This window comes from Hoplias malabaricus, chromosome 17, assembly GCF_029633855.1.
Source record: "Hoplias malabaricus isolate fHopMal1 chromosome 17, fHopMal1.hap1, whole genome shotgun sequence".
NCBI lineage: Eukaryota > Metazoa > Chordata > Actinopteri > Characiformes > Erythrinidae > Hoplias > Hoplias malabaricus.
In genome coordinates this window covers 33,411,558-33,428,756 of record NC_089816.1, presented here as the reverse complement: position 1 = coordinate 33,428,756, position 17,199 = coordinate 33,411,558, and the positions used below count along the sequence as shown (strand labels likewise).

The 17,199-nt window shown below is 42.6% G+C and overlaps 1 protein-coding gene across 6 annotated transcripts in view; it reads right to left on the bottom strand.

The window, feature by feature from the left end:
• Nucleotides 1–17,199, bottom strand: part of ppp6r3 (protein phosphatase 6, regulatory subunit 3) — a 33,239-nt gene that overhangs the window by 2,688 nt on the left and 13,352 nt on the right. For 4 of the 6 annotated variants that reach the window (XM_066648547.1, XM_066648550.1, XM_066648545.1 and 1 more), the window contains exons 8-22: nucleotides 16,722–16,835; nucleotides 16,463–16,592; nucleotides 15,618–15,770; nucleotides 15,318–15,470; nucleotides 15,051–15,115; nucleotides 14,413–14,528; nucleotides 14,004–14,089; nucleotides 12,669–12,755; nucleotides 12,323–12,420; nucleotides 9,517–9,571; nucleotides 9,222–9,352; nucleotides 7,511–7,632; nucleotides 5,853–6,012; nucleotides 5,669–5,757; nucleotides 3,994–4,180 (exon numbers count right to left, since the gene is read on the bottom strand). In XM_066648547.1, coding sequence (XP_066504644.1) covers nucleotides 3,994–4,180; nucleotides 5,669–5,757; nucleotides 5,853–6,012; nucleotides 7,511–7,632; nucleotides 9,222–9,352; nucleotides 9,517–9,571; nucleotides 12,323–12,420; nucleotides 12,669–12,755; nucleotides 14,004–14,089; nucleotides 14,413–14,528; nucleotides 15,051–15,115; nucleotides 15,318–15,470; nucleotides 15,618–15,770; nucleotides 16,463–16,592; nucleotides 16,722–16,835 — 1,746 coding nt within the window. The remainder of the gene's footprint in view (nucleotides 1–3,993; nucleotides 4,181–5,668; nucleotides 5,758–5,852; nucleotides 6,013–7,510; nucleotides 7,633–9,221; nucleotides 9,353–9,516; nucleotides 9,572–12,322; nucleotides 12,421–12,668; nucleotides 12,756–14,003; nucleotides 14,090–14,412; nucleotides 14,529–15,050; nucleotides 15,116–15,317; nucleotides 15,471–15,617; nucleotides 15,771–16,462; nucleotides 16,593–16,721; nucleotides 16,836–17,199) is intronic. The other 2 variants (XM_066648548.1, XM_066648549.1) reach the window with 2 other exon arrangements.

Genomic DNA, 17,199 nt, shown 5'->3' with positions numbered 1-17,199 from the left:
TGAGTTTGGATGCTACTAGAATCTGCTTCTGGACTGAATTCAGAACTGAAGAGAAGCTTTAAAATCACTGTGATGCTCCTGTGATCTGTAGTACAGGGAATGGAGCCTCTGTCATAGCAACTCCAGGCTCAGCACTGCAGAAAACGCACTATGTAACTTTTGGAGGAAGGTAGGAGTTTGGGAGATTGACCAAAACATTATGACCTTCACAGTGAGGCCCTCAGATCCTTGCACTGAATTTCTCTGGCTTCCAACAACAGACCATTTACTCAAGGCCTGATATACCCTACGTCCTCAACAGGGGGCCCTGTATCCAAGTGCTTATCTAAGTACATATACAGGAACAAGAAAGTTGTTCCCCAAAGGAGCAGCCACTTGAACTACAGAAGAACAAAATGATTTTTAGAAAGTCCAACGTTAACGTTTAATAGCATTTCATTATCGAAGAATTTCAGGTCAGAATTCAGTTCCAGGGTTCACACTACTAAATAAAATCCAAATTCAGATCCCTGGCATGATCCTAACTCAGAAAGCCCACCTGTCCACGACCCCCAAACAAACATCAGACAGAAAACATGCAAAACAGAGCTGACCACATCACAAACGACAGGGGAAAACAAATGTGCCATAAATGGGTTTGGGCTGGAGACGAGGCGTGATGACGTACAGCACATGGGGAAGCAGAGGGACGTCTGCTTAGGGGCACACAGTCTGTTATGGGATTCTGCCTGAAGGGTGGTTCTGTTTAGGATGTGAGGTGATGATGATGATGATGGTGAAGGATCATTCCAGAGAGGGGAACACACCAGCTAGCCATCATCTTTAACCCTTAGAGTTCAGAGGCAATACCAAAATCAGGATTCTTTAAGATTTATTGCTCATGACTTCACTGAACTGAGCTAAGTTTTAAATCCACACTGCGCCTGTACACAGAGGAGGAGGAGGTGTGGTATTGAGTTATATGGCATTTTTCCACTGCATGGTCCCTACTCTACTAGACTCTACTCTCTGATTGGTCCCTGGTTGGATTTCTACTCCCACAGCTCCCTGCCGAAATGTCGTCTCTAACCCCGTCTCTAAGGGGAACTTAAGTGGGCTTTGGAAACCACAACAACGGCGGCGGTAACGTTAAGCGGTGTTTACTCATGGTGTATCGGCGTGTTGTTGTTGTTTGGGACTGAACACAGCTCCGTCATCAGTTCAGACAGATCAGTAGAGTTTGTTCCTTCCTTGTTGCAGCGTCCAGCTCTCGCTGGATTCTTTCGTCAGCCACCGATCCAAGGAGCGTTTGAACCTCTTCAAAAGACCACGGCATCATTTTACGAGCTGCCGTCATGAGTCGGATAAAAACAAACGTGATCTCTGCTGCAGCTGGAGATTTTACAGATGGAGAATTGGTGCTGGTCGTCTGCGTCGCGTGGCGTAGAGTGACGACTCTCTCTGGACGATCAGCGCTCTGCAAGGTTTACACGCCACGGTTTAGTCCCTACTCGACTCGCTCTGAACCACGAGAGAACAGCCACTAAACAAGAACCCGCTTCCAGAACCAGGACCTGATTCACCTGGTGGAGAACCAGGAAAGCCAAGTAGAGTCAAGTAGGAACCATGCAGTGGAAAAGCACTAATAGCCTACTCTACTTAATCTCCAGTCAGAACAGCTGTTAAGTACAAGCCCTTCCTTTTTTAAAAATTCACCAATCGAACATTAGATTAAAACCACTGCAAGTTGCAGTGAATAACACTGATGATCTGATTACAGTGCCCCCCTGTCGAAGGGGGCAGGGAGGAGTTAGTTCTTGATGTTGATATAGTTAGTGGTCAGTGTGCACTAGTGACTCAGGACCCTATCGTTGTTCACCGCTTGTCTTTCCACGTTGGGGCAGTCATGACCAGTGCACACCAAGAACACCGCACAGATCTGAGGTTTGAAGACTGACCAAAACCTTATGACCATCACAATGTGGCCTTCAGATCCTTACACTGAACCTCTCTCCTGCTTCTACATCACCTTCAAGAACTGACTCACTACTTGATATAACCTCCAACCTCCTCATGGGGGCTCTGTAACGAGAACAGTGTTACACACCTCATTTGACAGTGGTTTTAACTGGTGTCTGACTGGTGAATTTTTGAGTTTCTAACTTTCCAGATTGTAACATGCTGAAGTAATGCAAATTAAACCCCAACTAGACTTCTAAGGGTTAAGTCTACTTGCGTTTATTAAAAAAAACAATCAAACTGCTCTTGTAGTTAAGCCTTTAGCATCTGTAAAGCCACCGTCTCAGATTAGTGCTGCTTTGTCTACACAATGACTGTTCAGGTCTCACTATTGAGGCCCGCGATGTGGAAGAATTAAGGTGTGTCTCTTTTTCCTGGATTTGGGCTCATTTACTAAATTTACCTCTTCGTCTTCCACCCACAAACGTTCTCTCACAGTACCTACTGCAATCATTGGTCAGGAAAACTCTTCTATGAATATATATTCATTTATATATGTTTTAAACACGGTGTTAGACCGCTGGTCAACTCAGGAGTGGCCCGTTCATTCAAACTACAAAACAACTCTGTTTCTAAAACCCACATGGTTTCACTGGTATATTTATTACATTCAGAGTTTGTAACTCTGTGTATAGATCAACAAGTAAGGACGATTAATACTGTATTTTTTCCACAAATGGTGAGATACGATTGAACAGAGCAAGCAGAACATTCATCAGCTTCAGCTGTTTGTTGTGTACAGATCTCACTAGTCCCACCTAGATTTATCATGAGTATTTTCCCCTCTGTCACAAGCTGAAAGTGCAGCAAAATATTCTTCCTCCTGCCATTGATCAATCCCCCAAACACTGCTCTGTCCAGAGTTAAAGATGTATAATTATTTCCAGAAAAAAAAGAGGCCTAATCTCTTGAACATGTTTTAATTGTAGTCCCTGCAAATCTCTTGTAGGATCTCTGCAAATTCAGAGCGAAGTCAGTCAGCCAAGCGGCATTCTCTCTTTTTCACAGAGTATACACCTTCTAGCGTAACCACACACACACACTAAAGGCTAAATGCTGGTTTTACACTTGAGGAGGACTATAAGCAATATCAAATGAAGTCAAGCTTTTCTGTAATAAAGGGAGAGACTGGTAAACAAAATCCAGGCACACTATGGCTTCTCTTTACTTTGAATGGACTTTCTTTAACCAGTTTTCACAGTAGCTATGAGAGAACATACGCTGGTGGTGCCTGGAGAGAGTATTTCATTTCTGGGACCAAAATATTTGAACCGTTAATGTTTGAAGAGTCACGTCCTGTGACAGAGGAGCAAAGTGAGAGAGAGAGACAGAGGGAGAGAGAGAGAGAGAGAGAGAGAGAGAGAGAGAGACAGAAATCTATACAACAGGATCAGTAAGAGCTCTTCAATCCTGCTGCTGACTTTTGTGACGTGTGTGTGCTTTGCTTTTAGAGTTATAGGATTGTTTTAACTACCTCCAACAACCTGCACATCTGGTATTAACATGCAAATGGGGATGGAGAGAGAACCATTAAAAATGAAAACAAAAAACAACAACAAACAGAACAGAACATGGCTGTAAATCAGAACTGAATGGCTGACATGGAAAAAAACAGACATGGCAGAGGGCTGCCACCTCCTCCTGGTTGGCTGTACATACCGATAAGATTTCAACACCCTGAATTCCCACGCACGCAGAGAGAGAGAGGAAGCGCATGTTTTAACAGTGGAGGTACACACTTGTTTTTCAAGTAGAAAACAAAAACAGGTGTTGTCTCTGTACACAGGGTGACAATAAATCAAAGAGAAGACAAGTAACGACAGTGTTTACACATTTCAGAAGCCCTGAGAGAGGGCAGGACCCTGGCCTGCTGGCTGTAAAGAGGGTGGGACTTTGTGCAGAGTGACATGAAGCCAGGTTGGCGGGGTTTCCAGGGGATTAGGGAGGAGAGGGTGATGGAGAGCGCCGAGGACTGAACGAACAAAAGGTGCTTACCTCTTGAAAACAGCAGTTTCGGTTTTGGCATCTACAGTAAGGCTGAGCGTCTCCTTCATGGAGCCGTTGATGACTGTCTCCGTGATCCGGTCTCCGGCTGGTTCCTCCTCCGCCTCGGAACCTGCCGGTTTTCCTCCGAGGGAAGTGGGCGGCTGAGCGCCTTCGTCACCGGCCCATTGCCCCGCACCTGCGGAGGGGAACAGGGACTTAACTTCGTGTCTAGATCTACTCCTGAGCTTTCACTGCAGTATTTCATCGTCACGATGCAATTCATTGAGAACCAAATTATTGTTCCACAATGCTCAAGTTAGACTCCACTTTAAAACAGTGATGCATTTACACTCTGGCATTATACACTGATCCTGCAGCAACATTCAACATAGTATTGCAGTCCGATTGTTTTAAAAAGGACAGATCATTCTCGCAGAGGTGCTGCCCCATGCCTAAAGCACGCTGAGCATGTCCTGTTGTGAGAACCCATTGGAGACACACAAAATAAAATATCTCCCACAAAATCTCTGGACCAGATTCTCTGGAGTTTACATATAAAACTATATTCAAACTGGAAATTCGAGTAAAAATGGCTTTGGTGTGGTTTGTGCTGCTGGAACAAGACATATTCCCTAATGGATCCATAAAGCTCTCTGTCTCGGTGTGTCTGTCTGTTCACACTGTTAAATGTGAATGCCTCACACCAGGTTCACTCATATATCAATATCAAATGGTGCTTTTTCACTGCATGGGATGGTCTCGACTCGGCTCAACTCAATTTTAGCAGGTCGCTTTCTTGCACAGCTCTGCTACGAAATGGAAGGGGTGACGTCACAAAACCCCATCTCTAACTGGAACTGCGGGCTTCGCAAACAACCAGACCACCAGCGGTAAAGTCAGGCGCTGTTTACTCGTTGTGTGGCGTGTTGTTGTTGTTTGGACTGAACATGGCTCCACCCCCAGTTCTCAGATCAGTTTTCATTGTCCCATGGAGATTTGCACTGGCCACCGACCCAAGGAGCGTTTTAAACTTTTCAAAGCCCTTCTGGGGAATGTTACAAGCTGCTGCTGAAAGTCAGATAAAATAAAAACATGAAAACTGCTGTAACTTCAGAAATTTTACAAGCAGTGGGTTTGTGCTGGAGCTCTGCGCTTTGTGGTGATTGACAGGTCTCTGGCCAATCAGAGCTATGCAGGGTTTACACCTCACATTTAGTACTGACTCAGCTCGATTCGTACCAGGTGTTGAGCGGGGACTTAAAGTACCTGGTTCCAGAGACCAGGACCAGTTTTGGGGAGTAGATAAGCAAAAGAGTCGAGCATGTTCCATGCATTGTAAAAGTGCCATAAGTGACCTGCTTTTAAAACTCTGGAGCTGTCATTCTACAAGCTCCTTCACTCTCAGCTTTGATCTCCATTACCCAGCCAGAGCTGATGAGAATAAAATTCTTCACGGTTGTCCAAATTATTAGTTTATAAAGACATTATGTTTTTAATAAACTTCATAAAGAAACATCTATTTTGCAGCGTACAAATATTGACTGAAAATGTCGGCACCATGTTCCACTTGTTTTAATCGAGCCGAGAGACAGAAACCAATGTTCTGGGCCAGTCTGGAGGGTCAGGACCCACTGGGTGGGCTTTAATCATATTCTTGGAAAAATCTTAGAGAGTATTGGCTCACCTGCCGGCGCATTCACACCAAGAGGGTCCACTGTCTCGGTGCTGGTCTCCATTGCCACCGGGGAGTTACTCCTCAGTGGGTCTTTGGGGCTGAGGAGAACAAACAACAGTAAGAAAAGGTATGAACTAGCAGCTGCCGACCAGGCAGGGAAAAACAAGTACAGGTGTGTGTAAGATCAGCTCACTTCACAGGTGTAAAGCTGGAGAAGTCGGCCCAGCCGGTCTCCGTGGCAACGGCAGCAGGTGAGTTCCAGGCGGCAGTCTCATTAGGGGCGGAGAGGGGAGTGGACGAAACGGCCCCGGTGTCCATGGGGACGTCGTCAAAGTTAGCTGTCCAAACATGCCCTGGGAATGAGGAGAGTGGAGACGACAAGCTTCTCTTAGAGAACGAACTGAGCAATGGGTTTAGAGTTTCAACACACACTGCAGGGTTTTCTCCAGAATGGAGGAGCTGGAGGAAGAGGAGTGTAGTGATGGAAAATAAGGTCCAAGTTCAAGGCTCAGATCAACTACAGAACGATGCCTCACACTAGGGCTGGGCAATAGATCCCTGATATAATATCACAATATTTCAGGGTATTTTGGTGATAATGATATTATTGGCGATATGAACATAACACTGAAAAGTGCTTTTATTAATTTCAAGAGCACACTACTGTAACAAAAAAATGTTATATGTATATATATTATATAAACAACCGTAACTTACCATGATTCTCATATTTACAAAAAAATAAATAAATAAATAAATAAATAAATAAAAAAACGTAAAATGCTTAAAGCCTCACAGTAAATAACAAAACAAATACAGAATGGTGTCTGTGCAAAGTGGGGTTTATGTGCCATCTGTTATTTTTGGTAGGAGGGCTGTTCTCAGAACAGTAATGGCAGTCTAAAAACTCCAGTAGCTTTGCCTTGTATCGAGTAGCCACTTCATTCATTATCTGTAACCCTTAACCAGTTCAGGGTCGCTGTGGCTCCATAGCCTACCTGGAATCATTGGGCGCAAGGCGGCAATACACCCTGGAGGGGGCGCCAGTCCTTCACAGTGCGCACACACACACACACACACACACACACACACACACACTACGGGCACTTGTGTCGCCAATCCACCTACCAATGTGTGTTTTTGGACTGTGGGAGGAAACCGGAGCACCCGGAAGAAACCCACGCAAACACAGTGAGAACCACTAAGATTTCTTATCCAGTGCAATTCCACCATTAAAATTAAAGATGTACTTTGGTGAAATGACATCTCCCATGCGCCTCATGTAATCCCTGTCAGAACAGAACTGCAGGCAGCACACAGAAAACTGACTGGGGCTGGTCTTGTTTTGTTGTGTGTGTGGGTTGGTGGGCTCCAGGGATCTGTTTTTAAATCGTGGAAATGTTCTTTAGTTGGTTCTTCTCTTTCATGGTTTATATTTTTTTAGTAACTTTGAAGATTCCGATAAATGTTTGAAGAAATAATTTTATTTTGGTTCTGCCTACCTGAAATCAGAATCGTAAAAGGGCCTGTTAAATAAACACCTGGGGTTTACATGTGATTAAAAAAACAAGACTTAGTGGATCCCACTGCTGAATGAACTAAGCAAACTCTTTTAGAATCACATTTCACACCCTGCAGTCCCGGCTCATCTTACAGGACATAAACCAACCCCGTGTCCCAGCATGGCTCATTACTGGTGCATTTTACAGTCTGACTGATTTGTGCAAAGTGGAAACAGAACAGACCCAGCGCAGATTGAATGCTTGTGCACAGAAACACAGCTTATCTAAAGTCTTTAAGATGAACAAACAAATTGTAATTCTGTTTCCTCAGCAACAAGCAAGTCCTCACCTTCCCCGCTGTCCACCTCCATTCTGTCATCGGCGGCCGTGTTAGCCGGCTCAAACGGGTCCCGCTTCACGTCCTCCTCCTCCGAGTCTGTACTCTCCTCGCTGTCTGTGCTGCCGGAGCTCCTGTCAAACACTGCACGTTAGTATCATGAGGAAGACAAACTAGAACAGCGTTCTCTAACACATTCCAACTAGTAATGTCGATCGCAGCATTTGTTTTAGTCAGATCCTGTCTCCTCCAAGAAAGCAGCACCTTATTTCTCTGCAGCACTGCCAGCAGGCTCACCTCTCCACAGGAGAGACGCCATGTTCTGCGGTGAATGACACTAGAACACAACATTTTTTGAGATGTATGTTGCTTCTGAAACGTATTGCATGCTTCTTTCACAAGATTCGCTCAGCCACGATCCCTGTATTGTTTTTTTTTTTTTTTTCAAATTAAAAGCCCTATGTGGGGTTCTGTTCATGACGTTTCAAAAAAGTCTGTAGCTGACTGTTCTGATCTTCATCTGTTTAATCTTTTGGTGAATCTCTCTGATCAAGCCCCCGTCTGTGTGTAAATATAAACAGAAGTTTGAAAAAAATGCTTGATATGCAGCAAACAATCAACACTACCATTTATCAATAAGAGCCATAACAGCAAGAACAGAAGCAGACACCAACACGGATCTGTGCAGATGGCGTAGGTGGAGATATTTTACATGTGCTCTGCTATAAACCCACACTGGACCTCCACGTTCCATTTAAAGGACTGTTTGTAAACATTTAAAGGCAATGTCTACGATTATGGGGAAATGCCTTTCTCTTGTTTGTTTATGTTCACAAGCTCGGCGTCTTTTAAGGTGGAGTGGTGCGTGCGAGTAAGAAGCGACAGTATCTTTTAAGGTGGAGCGGTGCGTGCGAGTAAGAAGCGACTGTATCTATTAAGGTGGAGCGGTGTGTGTGTGAGTAAGAAGCGACTGTATCTTTTAAGGTGGAGCGGCGCGTGCGAGTAAGAAGCGACTGTATCTTTTAAGGTGGAGCAGTGCGTGCGAGTAAGAAGCGACTGTGTCTTTTAAGGTGGAGCGGTGCGTGAGAGTAAGACCCACCTCTGGAGCATGAATACAGCATCTAACGTTTACCAATTTACAGACACTGGGGCTTGGTAAACACATTAGACCAGCAAATGGTGGAGATGCGTCATCAGAATTTAATAAAAAGTGAACGTCGCCTTTAATGAAAGAAAGCTTACTGTGGCTTAATGCAGCGAAACCACAAAGAAAGTTAGAGAAAATTACCTTATTATTACTATTCACTGTCAACACTGAGCGCATTTACATGCATTTAATAATCCGACCACTAAACAGAATCAGATTTTCTGTGGTCTTTACATGGCTTTAACATAATGTACTGTCAGAATGATGTGACACACACTGTGGCGCTGAGGAACTGAACAGAGCTCTGAGTCACCCAGCCTCCGAGTCTGTCGAAGGGCTGTGTCTGTGCTGTGTTCCACTGTACATTTCTCTCTTCTTTCCTCTTCCTGTATCTGTTATTTTAAATTAAAAGCCCTATTCAGATGTTTGTAATTGAGATTTCGTTACATTTCATGAAATTCTGAAGCGGCTGTTGCAGCAGTTCTGAAACGAATGAATACATTCATATAATCGGAAACACTGCAGTGGGTAAAGACCTCACTGCGTGGCCATGAATCTGGGTGCGGTGCAACTTACCTTGGACGTCTCTGAGCATCGGGAGCAAACGTCATGTCCTTCTCATCCCAAATATCCTCCTCGTCTGAGCCAGCGTCTTCAAACTGTTGAATTTTCTCTTTACAGCAGGCTTCAAACAGAGCCATATTCGCCTGCAGAAACATGCACGTGCACAAACAAAAAAAACACCACACTGTACAAGCAGCTCTCCTCCAAGAAACCACACCTTAAACATCGTCACACCACTTTCATATTCTGGCTTTAAAGGCATTATGACTGAGTCCACTGCTGTGAGATGAACACACAATATACTTACACTTTCATTTGTATTCAAGGAAAAATTGATGTCTGATATTCTATCAAAGGGAATACTGCAAGGTTAAAGAGAACAGAGTTTAGTTCAGTTAAATACGTTAGAGAGCGACAGCACAACAGCTTACAAACACAGACACAACAAGAGGGGAAAAAAAATAAATAAATAAAAAAATAAAAAACAGCACCCTGAGCCCCACCATAAACCCACAGATGGAGGGAAATAAACACCCCACTCGGACAATCGTTCGTATAAATCAATTTGTAATTATCAGTACTATTGGTGCCACTCTCTGGAACTAAGACAGGAACGTTTATGGCTGTGTTCCACTGGTCTGTGCCGTAAAACAGTTTTCTAATCTGCGATTACACGCCCGGAGACAAGTACCCGAGCTGAATCTGGTTGTCCTTACAAGCTGCTCTCTTGTGGGTGCACTTCTGAGCTGTTTTATCACAAAAATATTCACAACATTATCAACAAACGTGACTTGTGTGCTGTGCAGAGCAGATTAAGCGAAACAGTTTCAAATCAATATTAAACATGAATTCTTTCCATTTAATATGAAATAACAAGGCTCAGAGCGGTTGTGAACATGCAGAGTCAAACTTTATGTTCCCGGTTTAGTTTCCCGAACAGCTGCCGAGTGTGTGTTAGTTTCCTTTTGAGAGCACCATAGTAAATCCCAAACACGTGGCGGTTAATTACTGATTTGATTTAAAACTGTAAGCCAAAGCACCTTAATAACTGACCTCTCCCACCCAGACAACACCCCACAACCTGCAGGCCTAGCTTTCAGACACAGACCAGGTCTGGGCGACAAGGACAAAGCCAGTTCACAAACAAGATCCTGACACTGAACCGGTGTATAGACGGTGATGTAGTGGTTGAAACACTGATTCATATTTATATACAAAGGCACATAAACGGTGTTTACCTTCTGCTACAGCCCTGGTTTTAAACTACAAATATACAATTAGTTTTTATTTTTGTTTCCTGATGGTCTTCTACTGGTTTTGGGTGAATACAAACAGCTAAGCTTTGTTTAAAACAGGACCAAACGCGTTGACTAGGTTCTTGTTTTGTTTCTGAAATGTGTCTTGGTTTTCTTAAGGTGGAATATTAAGGTGGAGTTGTAAAGTATGTAACTGGCTTTAGGAGGTGCGCCTGGTTGTTTTAATTAATGATGCAATTTTATACTAGTTTTTTTTCCTATGTATTTTTATTATTTTAAATGGGTGTGAATAAAGATTTAAAGAATTTAAATGGTATTAATCCTACACAATAACAGTTTCTTAATGGTTCAAACCTCCTCTGTTAAGATTTTACTCTGCATCTCATTTATATATATATATAAAAAAATTTTTTAATAATAATAATAATAATAATAGGCTAATGTTGGCTAAGTTGGATTAGAACGTAGCATAGTACGTGATGTATTAATAATATTAAAGGCTAAGCACCACTTAATGGACCTCCATGAATATTCCACATTATTGTAGTCACTGACAGATATAAGTATGAATTAAAATGAAAATAGCAGCTTAATTTGCTTTAAAACTCACAATTTTATTAAATTGACTGAAAAACCCGAGCTCTCTATGGATATTCTCGAACGCGACCGTGACGTCACTGGTGGACAACAGCCGAACAACGCCGCGGTAAAACACCGTTGTGACTGACTGTTATGACAGTATCTAGCTAAATAACCAACATTATTCATGACAATAGCCTAGCAATAAGCTAAACTCAAATGTAGAGGTACCGTTATTCTTGTAAATGTGATCGAAGTCGAACTTGAATTCCTCCGACACTAGAAACCTCCGTAAGGCAGCTACGTAGCCGAGTATAATCTGAGCCACCGAGTTTAGCGAGTCAAGCTAACGTTAACTAACACCAACTAAAACAGGCGAAGTGAGTGTCCTTACCCTGTTTACCTCCATGTTACAGAGGCTCTTGAACACCTTTCGTTGGTGTCCTTACATGCCCATATTGTTGGAAAAGCGCCAGTGAAATGAGCTACAGATAACGGAGTGAGCGGAGGGTCCTTTCCAAAGTGCCCGTTTAAAGTGGACAAATTTAGTCCATTTTCTGGATATTTTGGGATCTTTGGGCCATTTGTTCACAGATGTCCCACTGTACATTGAATGATTGCAGCCAAAAACAACACACCTTTTCCTCATTTTGCATTAAATTAAGTGCAGCTTCTAGAGTGTTGTCCACCATCTACGTCACAGGCAAGACGCCTATTAGAGTTTCCCAGAGTTGGGGGGGGGGGGCGGTCTTTTAAACCTTATTCCTTAAATTAGTAAGAAATGTTTTCTGACGATCAATAAACACAAGTTAGGAACTCAAACTCCACTGTCTTTATTTGTTTGACTCTTTCATAGAGCTGCTGCTTAGCCTTTAATTACCATTTTCCCCAAAACCATTTTATTTTTGGAGCATCCACACCTACATTTCCCACCTAGGACCAGATAAACCTTATGAACTCATTTTAACTCAATCCAAGGAATTTTATTTTTCCAGAAGGGAATAAAGTTTACGGCTCTTCTCAAATTCTCCTTTGGTGATATTTTAAAAGACAGCTCACAGTAAAAATGATCAGGTTAGATTTATTCCAGAGCACAACTGGACTGTACCATTACTCTGCAGTGAGGGGAAGTCTGCGTACAAAAGCGAATGCAGGCATTAAAGCTGAACCCTTGTTTAGCCCAGGCTTGGTCTGTGTGTGCGCGTGCATGTTTTTAAGCAGAATTTAGCACCTCCTCTGGCAGGGAAAGGATAAAAATCATGCAGGATGTGTACTCACTCCACAACATCGTCCTGATCGGCAAACTCTTCGTCATTGAAGCCAAACTGCTCAATAAAATTGGACGTCATTTGTTGCATCTGATAATCAGAAAAGGCCTGGCAAACCCAGGACCAACGATAATGATATAGTCTCGACACTACAAGGACAGCTTCATCTTCTTCATTTCAAAACAGTCAGTCAAACAGTAAGAACATGCACGCTACTCGTGACAATGACAAACACGTAAGTAGCTGAAACACACGGAGGTTAGCCTTACTGGATAGTGTATTAGTGACAGGAGAAACAGATTCAAGACTAAAACACAGGAGGAATGTCAGAGGAGCTCATCACTTTACAGACTTACTTGCTGCAGAGACGAATCCTGATGGAAACCGCTGTCTTTGAAATCTACCTCGTCGTCGCTGGACGAGTGAATATGATGTGTGTTAACCTGAAAACAAATTTATTAAACATTATAAAAAAAAAAAAAAATGCTTGAAACGTACACCTGCTTCAGCCCACAGTGATGTTAAATCCAGCCTGTAGCTGGCTGGAGCACTGTCTCATTAGGGACATAGACATACCGTACTACACCACAAACCTGGGGCGTTTGAACACGAGGCATCTATGGCGTCAAACTAGGTTCTAAATTCCTGAGAACCAAACAGAATCCATAAACAATAAATGACATTTCATAACTGTTATTTATTCATTTATTATAATTGTGAAAGTGTCAAAGTGATGTTTTGGTTCTCAGAACTTTACAACCTATTTTGATGCCATAGGCATCTACAATAAAATAACCTGCCATTAACATTAAGGCAACTTAAAAATAAAATTACAGTGTGCATGAGGTGTCTTTTTAGCCCTTTTCCACCAACATGGAACCCACCTGGTTCCTTCGTTTTTTTGTTTTTTTTTACAATTCCCACCTGGAACCAAAGAACAGTAGGTTCTTCAGCAGGAACCGTGATGGCATCCGTGGGCGAGTCGAGATAAAGAAGCTCCAGAAAGAGCTCTGAGCCTGAAATAAAGCGTTATGGCGCACTGGAGCTGGACGATCATTTACAGAGTGTTATAAAAAATAAATAAAAGGAAATAAAACAGGGACCTGCTCCGTCTGTGTGTGTTTCTGGGGCTGAGTTCAGTGCCACTCCAGGAGCATTGCCTACATTTCTCCACTGTTCTGGAGCTCAGCAAACGACTCAGAGCCCTGCGTCATTTCCACGTGTATCATATCTCTCTCTGATCTCACTGTGCTGTAAACAGTGGATTAACCATGACTCTGTCCTCACTCTGTCCCTTTATCTCTGTCCCTGCAGCTGAATCCAGACACAGCCAGGTGGGAACTCAGCCCCCACAGCGCCCCCCGATTATGAGGTATCCTTGGTTCTCATTAAACCCCGGTGGAAACGTGGGGGGCCAGTTCACAGGAGCGCATCAAGTTTTCTAGAATCCAGAACAGAACCGGTTCAAGAACCAAAGTTCTTTTGGTGAAAAAGGGCTATTTGTGAATTTTAGTATATGATGCCTGTTTTACTGGCCCTACTTCAGCTGAATAAAGTGAGATAAGTTCTGAGCCTTTCCACCTAAACGTAGTCACAGAGGTGTTCTTCACAGTATGTGCTGTGATTCAGAATCATGAAGAAAAGATAAAACCAGGCCAACACTGGTGTTATTAACCCCTCAATGCACTTACTAAGTCTACAGTGTTTTTCTTGTTTGTGTCTGCTAGTTGCCCCGAGGTGAAGGATTCCCATCTCTCCCGATCATCCTCCTGGAGCTCTGTGGAAATGCACATGGGTGGAGTTTAGACTGATATTTGACAGGATTTTGGTTAAAACACTCACAGATACAAGTCAAGGTTAATAACTGAAAAGTGAAAGCGTAAAATACAAAATAAATGATTCCATGTTTTAAAAAACTGATGCTTGGGAGGAAATCTACTACCAGTTTTGTAGTGAACATTTAGTTATGAGCACAGTTCTTTAACACTAACTCACACAAAACTGTAAATGTTTTATGAAAAAGTTAAAGTCCGTGTGTGTGTTGACAGATAGCACTTATCGGGTTGTGAGACAACGACACAGTGAGTAAAATAAACACACCTGAAATGAGCTGTTGGATCTGAGCTCCGTTTGGACCCTTGTCGCTGTTATGCACTATAGAGTTGGCTATTCTGGTCAGGTGACCCATGTAGCCTCTCCGACGGCCACCCTCGGTCCTGCACACACACACAGAGAGAGGGAGAGAGAGAGAGAACACAAGAGGAAGATCGCAAATTAAGAAAAATAAGAAATAAATTTGGAGACAGAAACAAAAAAAAAAAGGTGAAGTAGTCCTGCTGAGACATCACTTCTCATTTTAATTACTTTGAAAACACGTAACACCAATTTTACATGGTATAATAAGAAACAGGAAACTGGATTAAGAACTCACACATTTTTCTTTGTTTCCCAATAGGTTTAAATAAATGATAAAGCTTTGACCAGTTTAATTCCGTTCCCTAAACGTCTCAAATTAAAACGAGAACACACTGGATGGACATATTTCCTGTTATTGTCCAGTTTTAGGTCTGAACTGCATGAGATGATGTGGAACACCCATAGACTGACATAAACCCAGATGCATTAAAATTATTAATAATAATAATGATAACTATAGTAATAAACACAGAAATAGGAATTCCTCTAGGAGTTTAGAAATGATCACATGTGAAAGAGGTGAACCCCCCGTATTTACTCACTGTTCTTTCTCATTAGAGCTCCACGCATCCAGAATTCTCTGTATCAGCCTGCACTTCTGAAAGAGCTGTGAGGAGAGAGAGGGAGAGAGAGAGACAGACAGACAGGAAGAGAGAGAGACAGAGAGAGACAGACAGACAGATAGAGAAAGAGACAGAGAGAGACAGAGACAAATAGAGAGAGACACAAGTAAATACACGGACCAGGGTTATATAAACTTAAACATATTTTTATTCTAATTTACAGAACAGTCAAATCAGGGGACTCACGTGTGTGATGAGGATGTTTTCTCTGACTGGCTCCTGTTCGTCCTCTCTGATTTCTGTGTCGCTCTGGGTTGGGGGCATCGCTAATATCATGGCAGTACAGATTTCTACTTGAATGTGAAGGAAGTTGTTCCAAATGTATTTGAAGTACATGTCCTGGGGATAAAGTAACAGAACAGTTAACTCTTATTAATTTAAGCCACAAAGGGCCTATAGTCTTCTCAATCATTACTGCAACACTGATGTATTACTCTAAAGCACATCATAGTCATGTTAATAAGCTCTCAGTGTTTAAGATCTCACCAGAATGACTCCCAGCATGTTGAGGTTGATCAGCTCCTGGTTGATGATATGCGTGTTGGTTTGCAGAAGGCTGGCCACTAATCGGACCACATTAAGGCGCGTGTTCCCCACCGGTGGGTCCAGCACCCCCCACGTAGTCTTTAAAATTGTTTTCTGTTTTAACAAAAATAAAAAAACATTTCAGATTTACTCTCCCTTCCACTGACTATGGGACAGACTGCAGTTCATTTCTCCCATTCCTGCTTTTAAATCCTTGACAAAGTTCTGGCCCGCCGCTTGGAAGCGGTACTTTCATCCATTATATCACCTAACCAGCGGGATTTATTAAGGATCGCCTCTCTCTTAGTAATATTAGATGTCTTTAAATATTCTTTATAGCTCCTCTCCACAAGGCGTGGCTGAGGCTGTACTATCTTTGGATGCTGAAAAGGCCTTTGTTAGCAGTATCATTTGTTTTATATTTATTTATTACCACTCTAAATTACACAATATTAAAGGGCTGCGATTTTCTTGGAGCCCGGTAAAAGAGATCAGACGGAGTGAAGCATCGGCCATGGACAGAACCTCCTCTAAACACCTTTTGGATCAAGATGAATATATTTAAATAAAATTAAATACATAAATAATGAGCAATTTTGAGAAACAGATTGAAACACCAACAGCTAGCAGTTAGCATTATATATAACCACAGTTTCCAGAGAGGGTTTGCTGTATTCACAACGACAGCCAAAATGTGAAGAAATATTCTGAATGAAAAACCCAAAGCATAACTGGATAACCTCAAACCTGAGTCACAGAGTCTGGTTTGGGCAGAGAAGTGACAACCTCCCTCGACCCAGGCTCACCTTTGGAGGCTCCAGCAGGAGTTGGTGGAAGTCTTTCAGTCTGGGTTTGACCGCATCAAGGATGCTCTGGTTAACAGAGAAGGACGGGTGATTCAGTCCGGGAGGACAAAGCTCCAGGTGCCCCTCAAAGCTGTGAAAGAGCAAAGACACAAGTCAGGAAGCTCTTTTTAGAGACTGCTGCAGTAAATAAGAGCATAGACTTGGAGGGAGTTCAGGGGATAGGAGGTGGAGGACACAAACCGCGGTCAGCCAAACTTACGCTGGTCTACGTGTCTCTAAGAGCGTAAGAAGTATCTGGATTACGCTGACTATCGCGGACTCGTTCTTCTCTTTGTCGAAGATGTTGGACAGCAGCTGCTCTACAGTCTCTTGTCTGAGGAAAGAAAACATAAATCAGAAGACAACTTTAAAACATGTAATGTCCAGTGCATTAGGGCCATTGCATTAACCAAGTCTCCACCATGGCACTAAAGGACAAGTTTACGTTTATGAGTCTTTAAACCTAACCAGGCTGGTAAGGACAGGAATCAACAATGAACAAATTAACCCTCTCCACGCTTCCAAGCTTAGAGGCTGAGAAAGGTAAAGCTTCAGCACATCTTTTCACACCGTTACAGATTTAAAAAATACAAGGGGCTTGGTAAAAAAAAAATATGATGTGAAAAGTGAACCAATAACACCTGCTGAATAGAGATTGTAGATTTTATGCTGAAACAGAAAGAACAGCTATTAAGAAC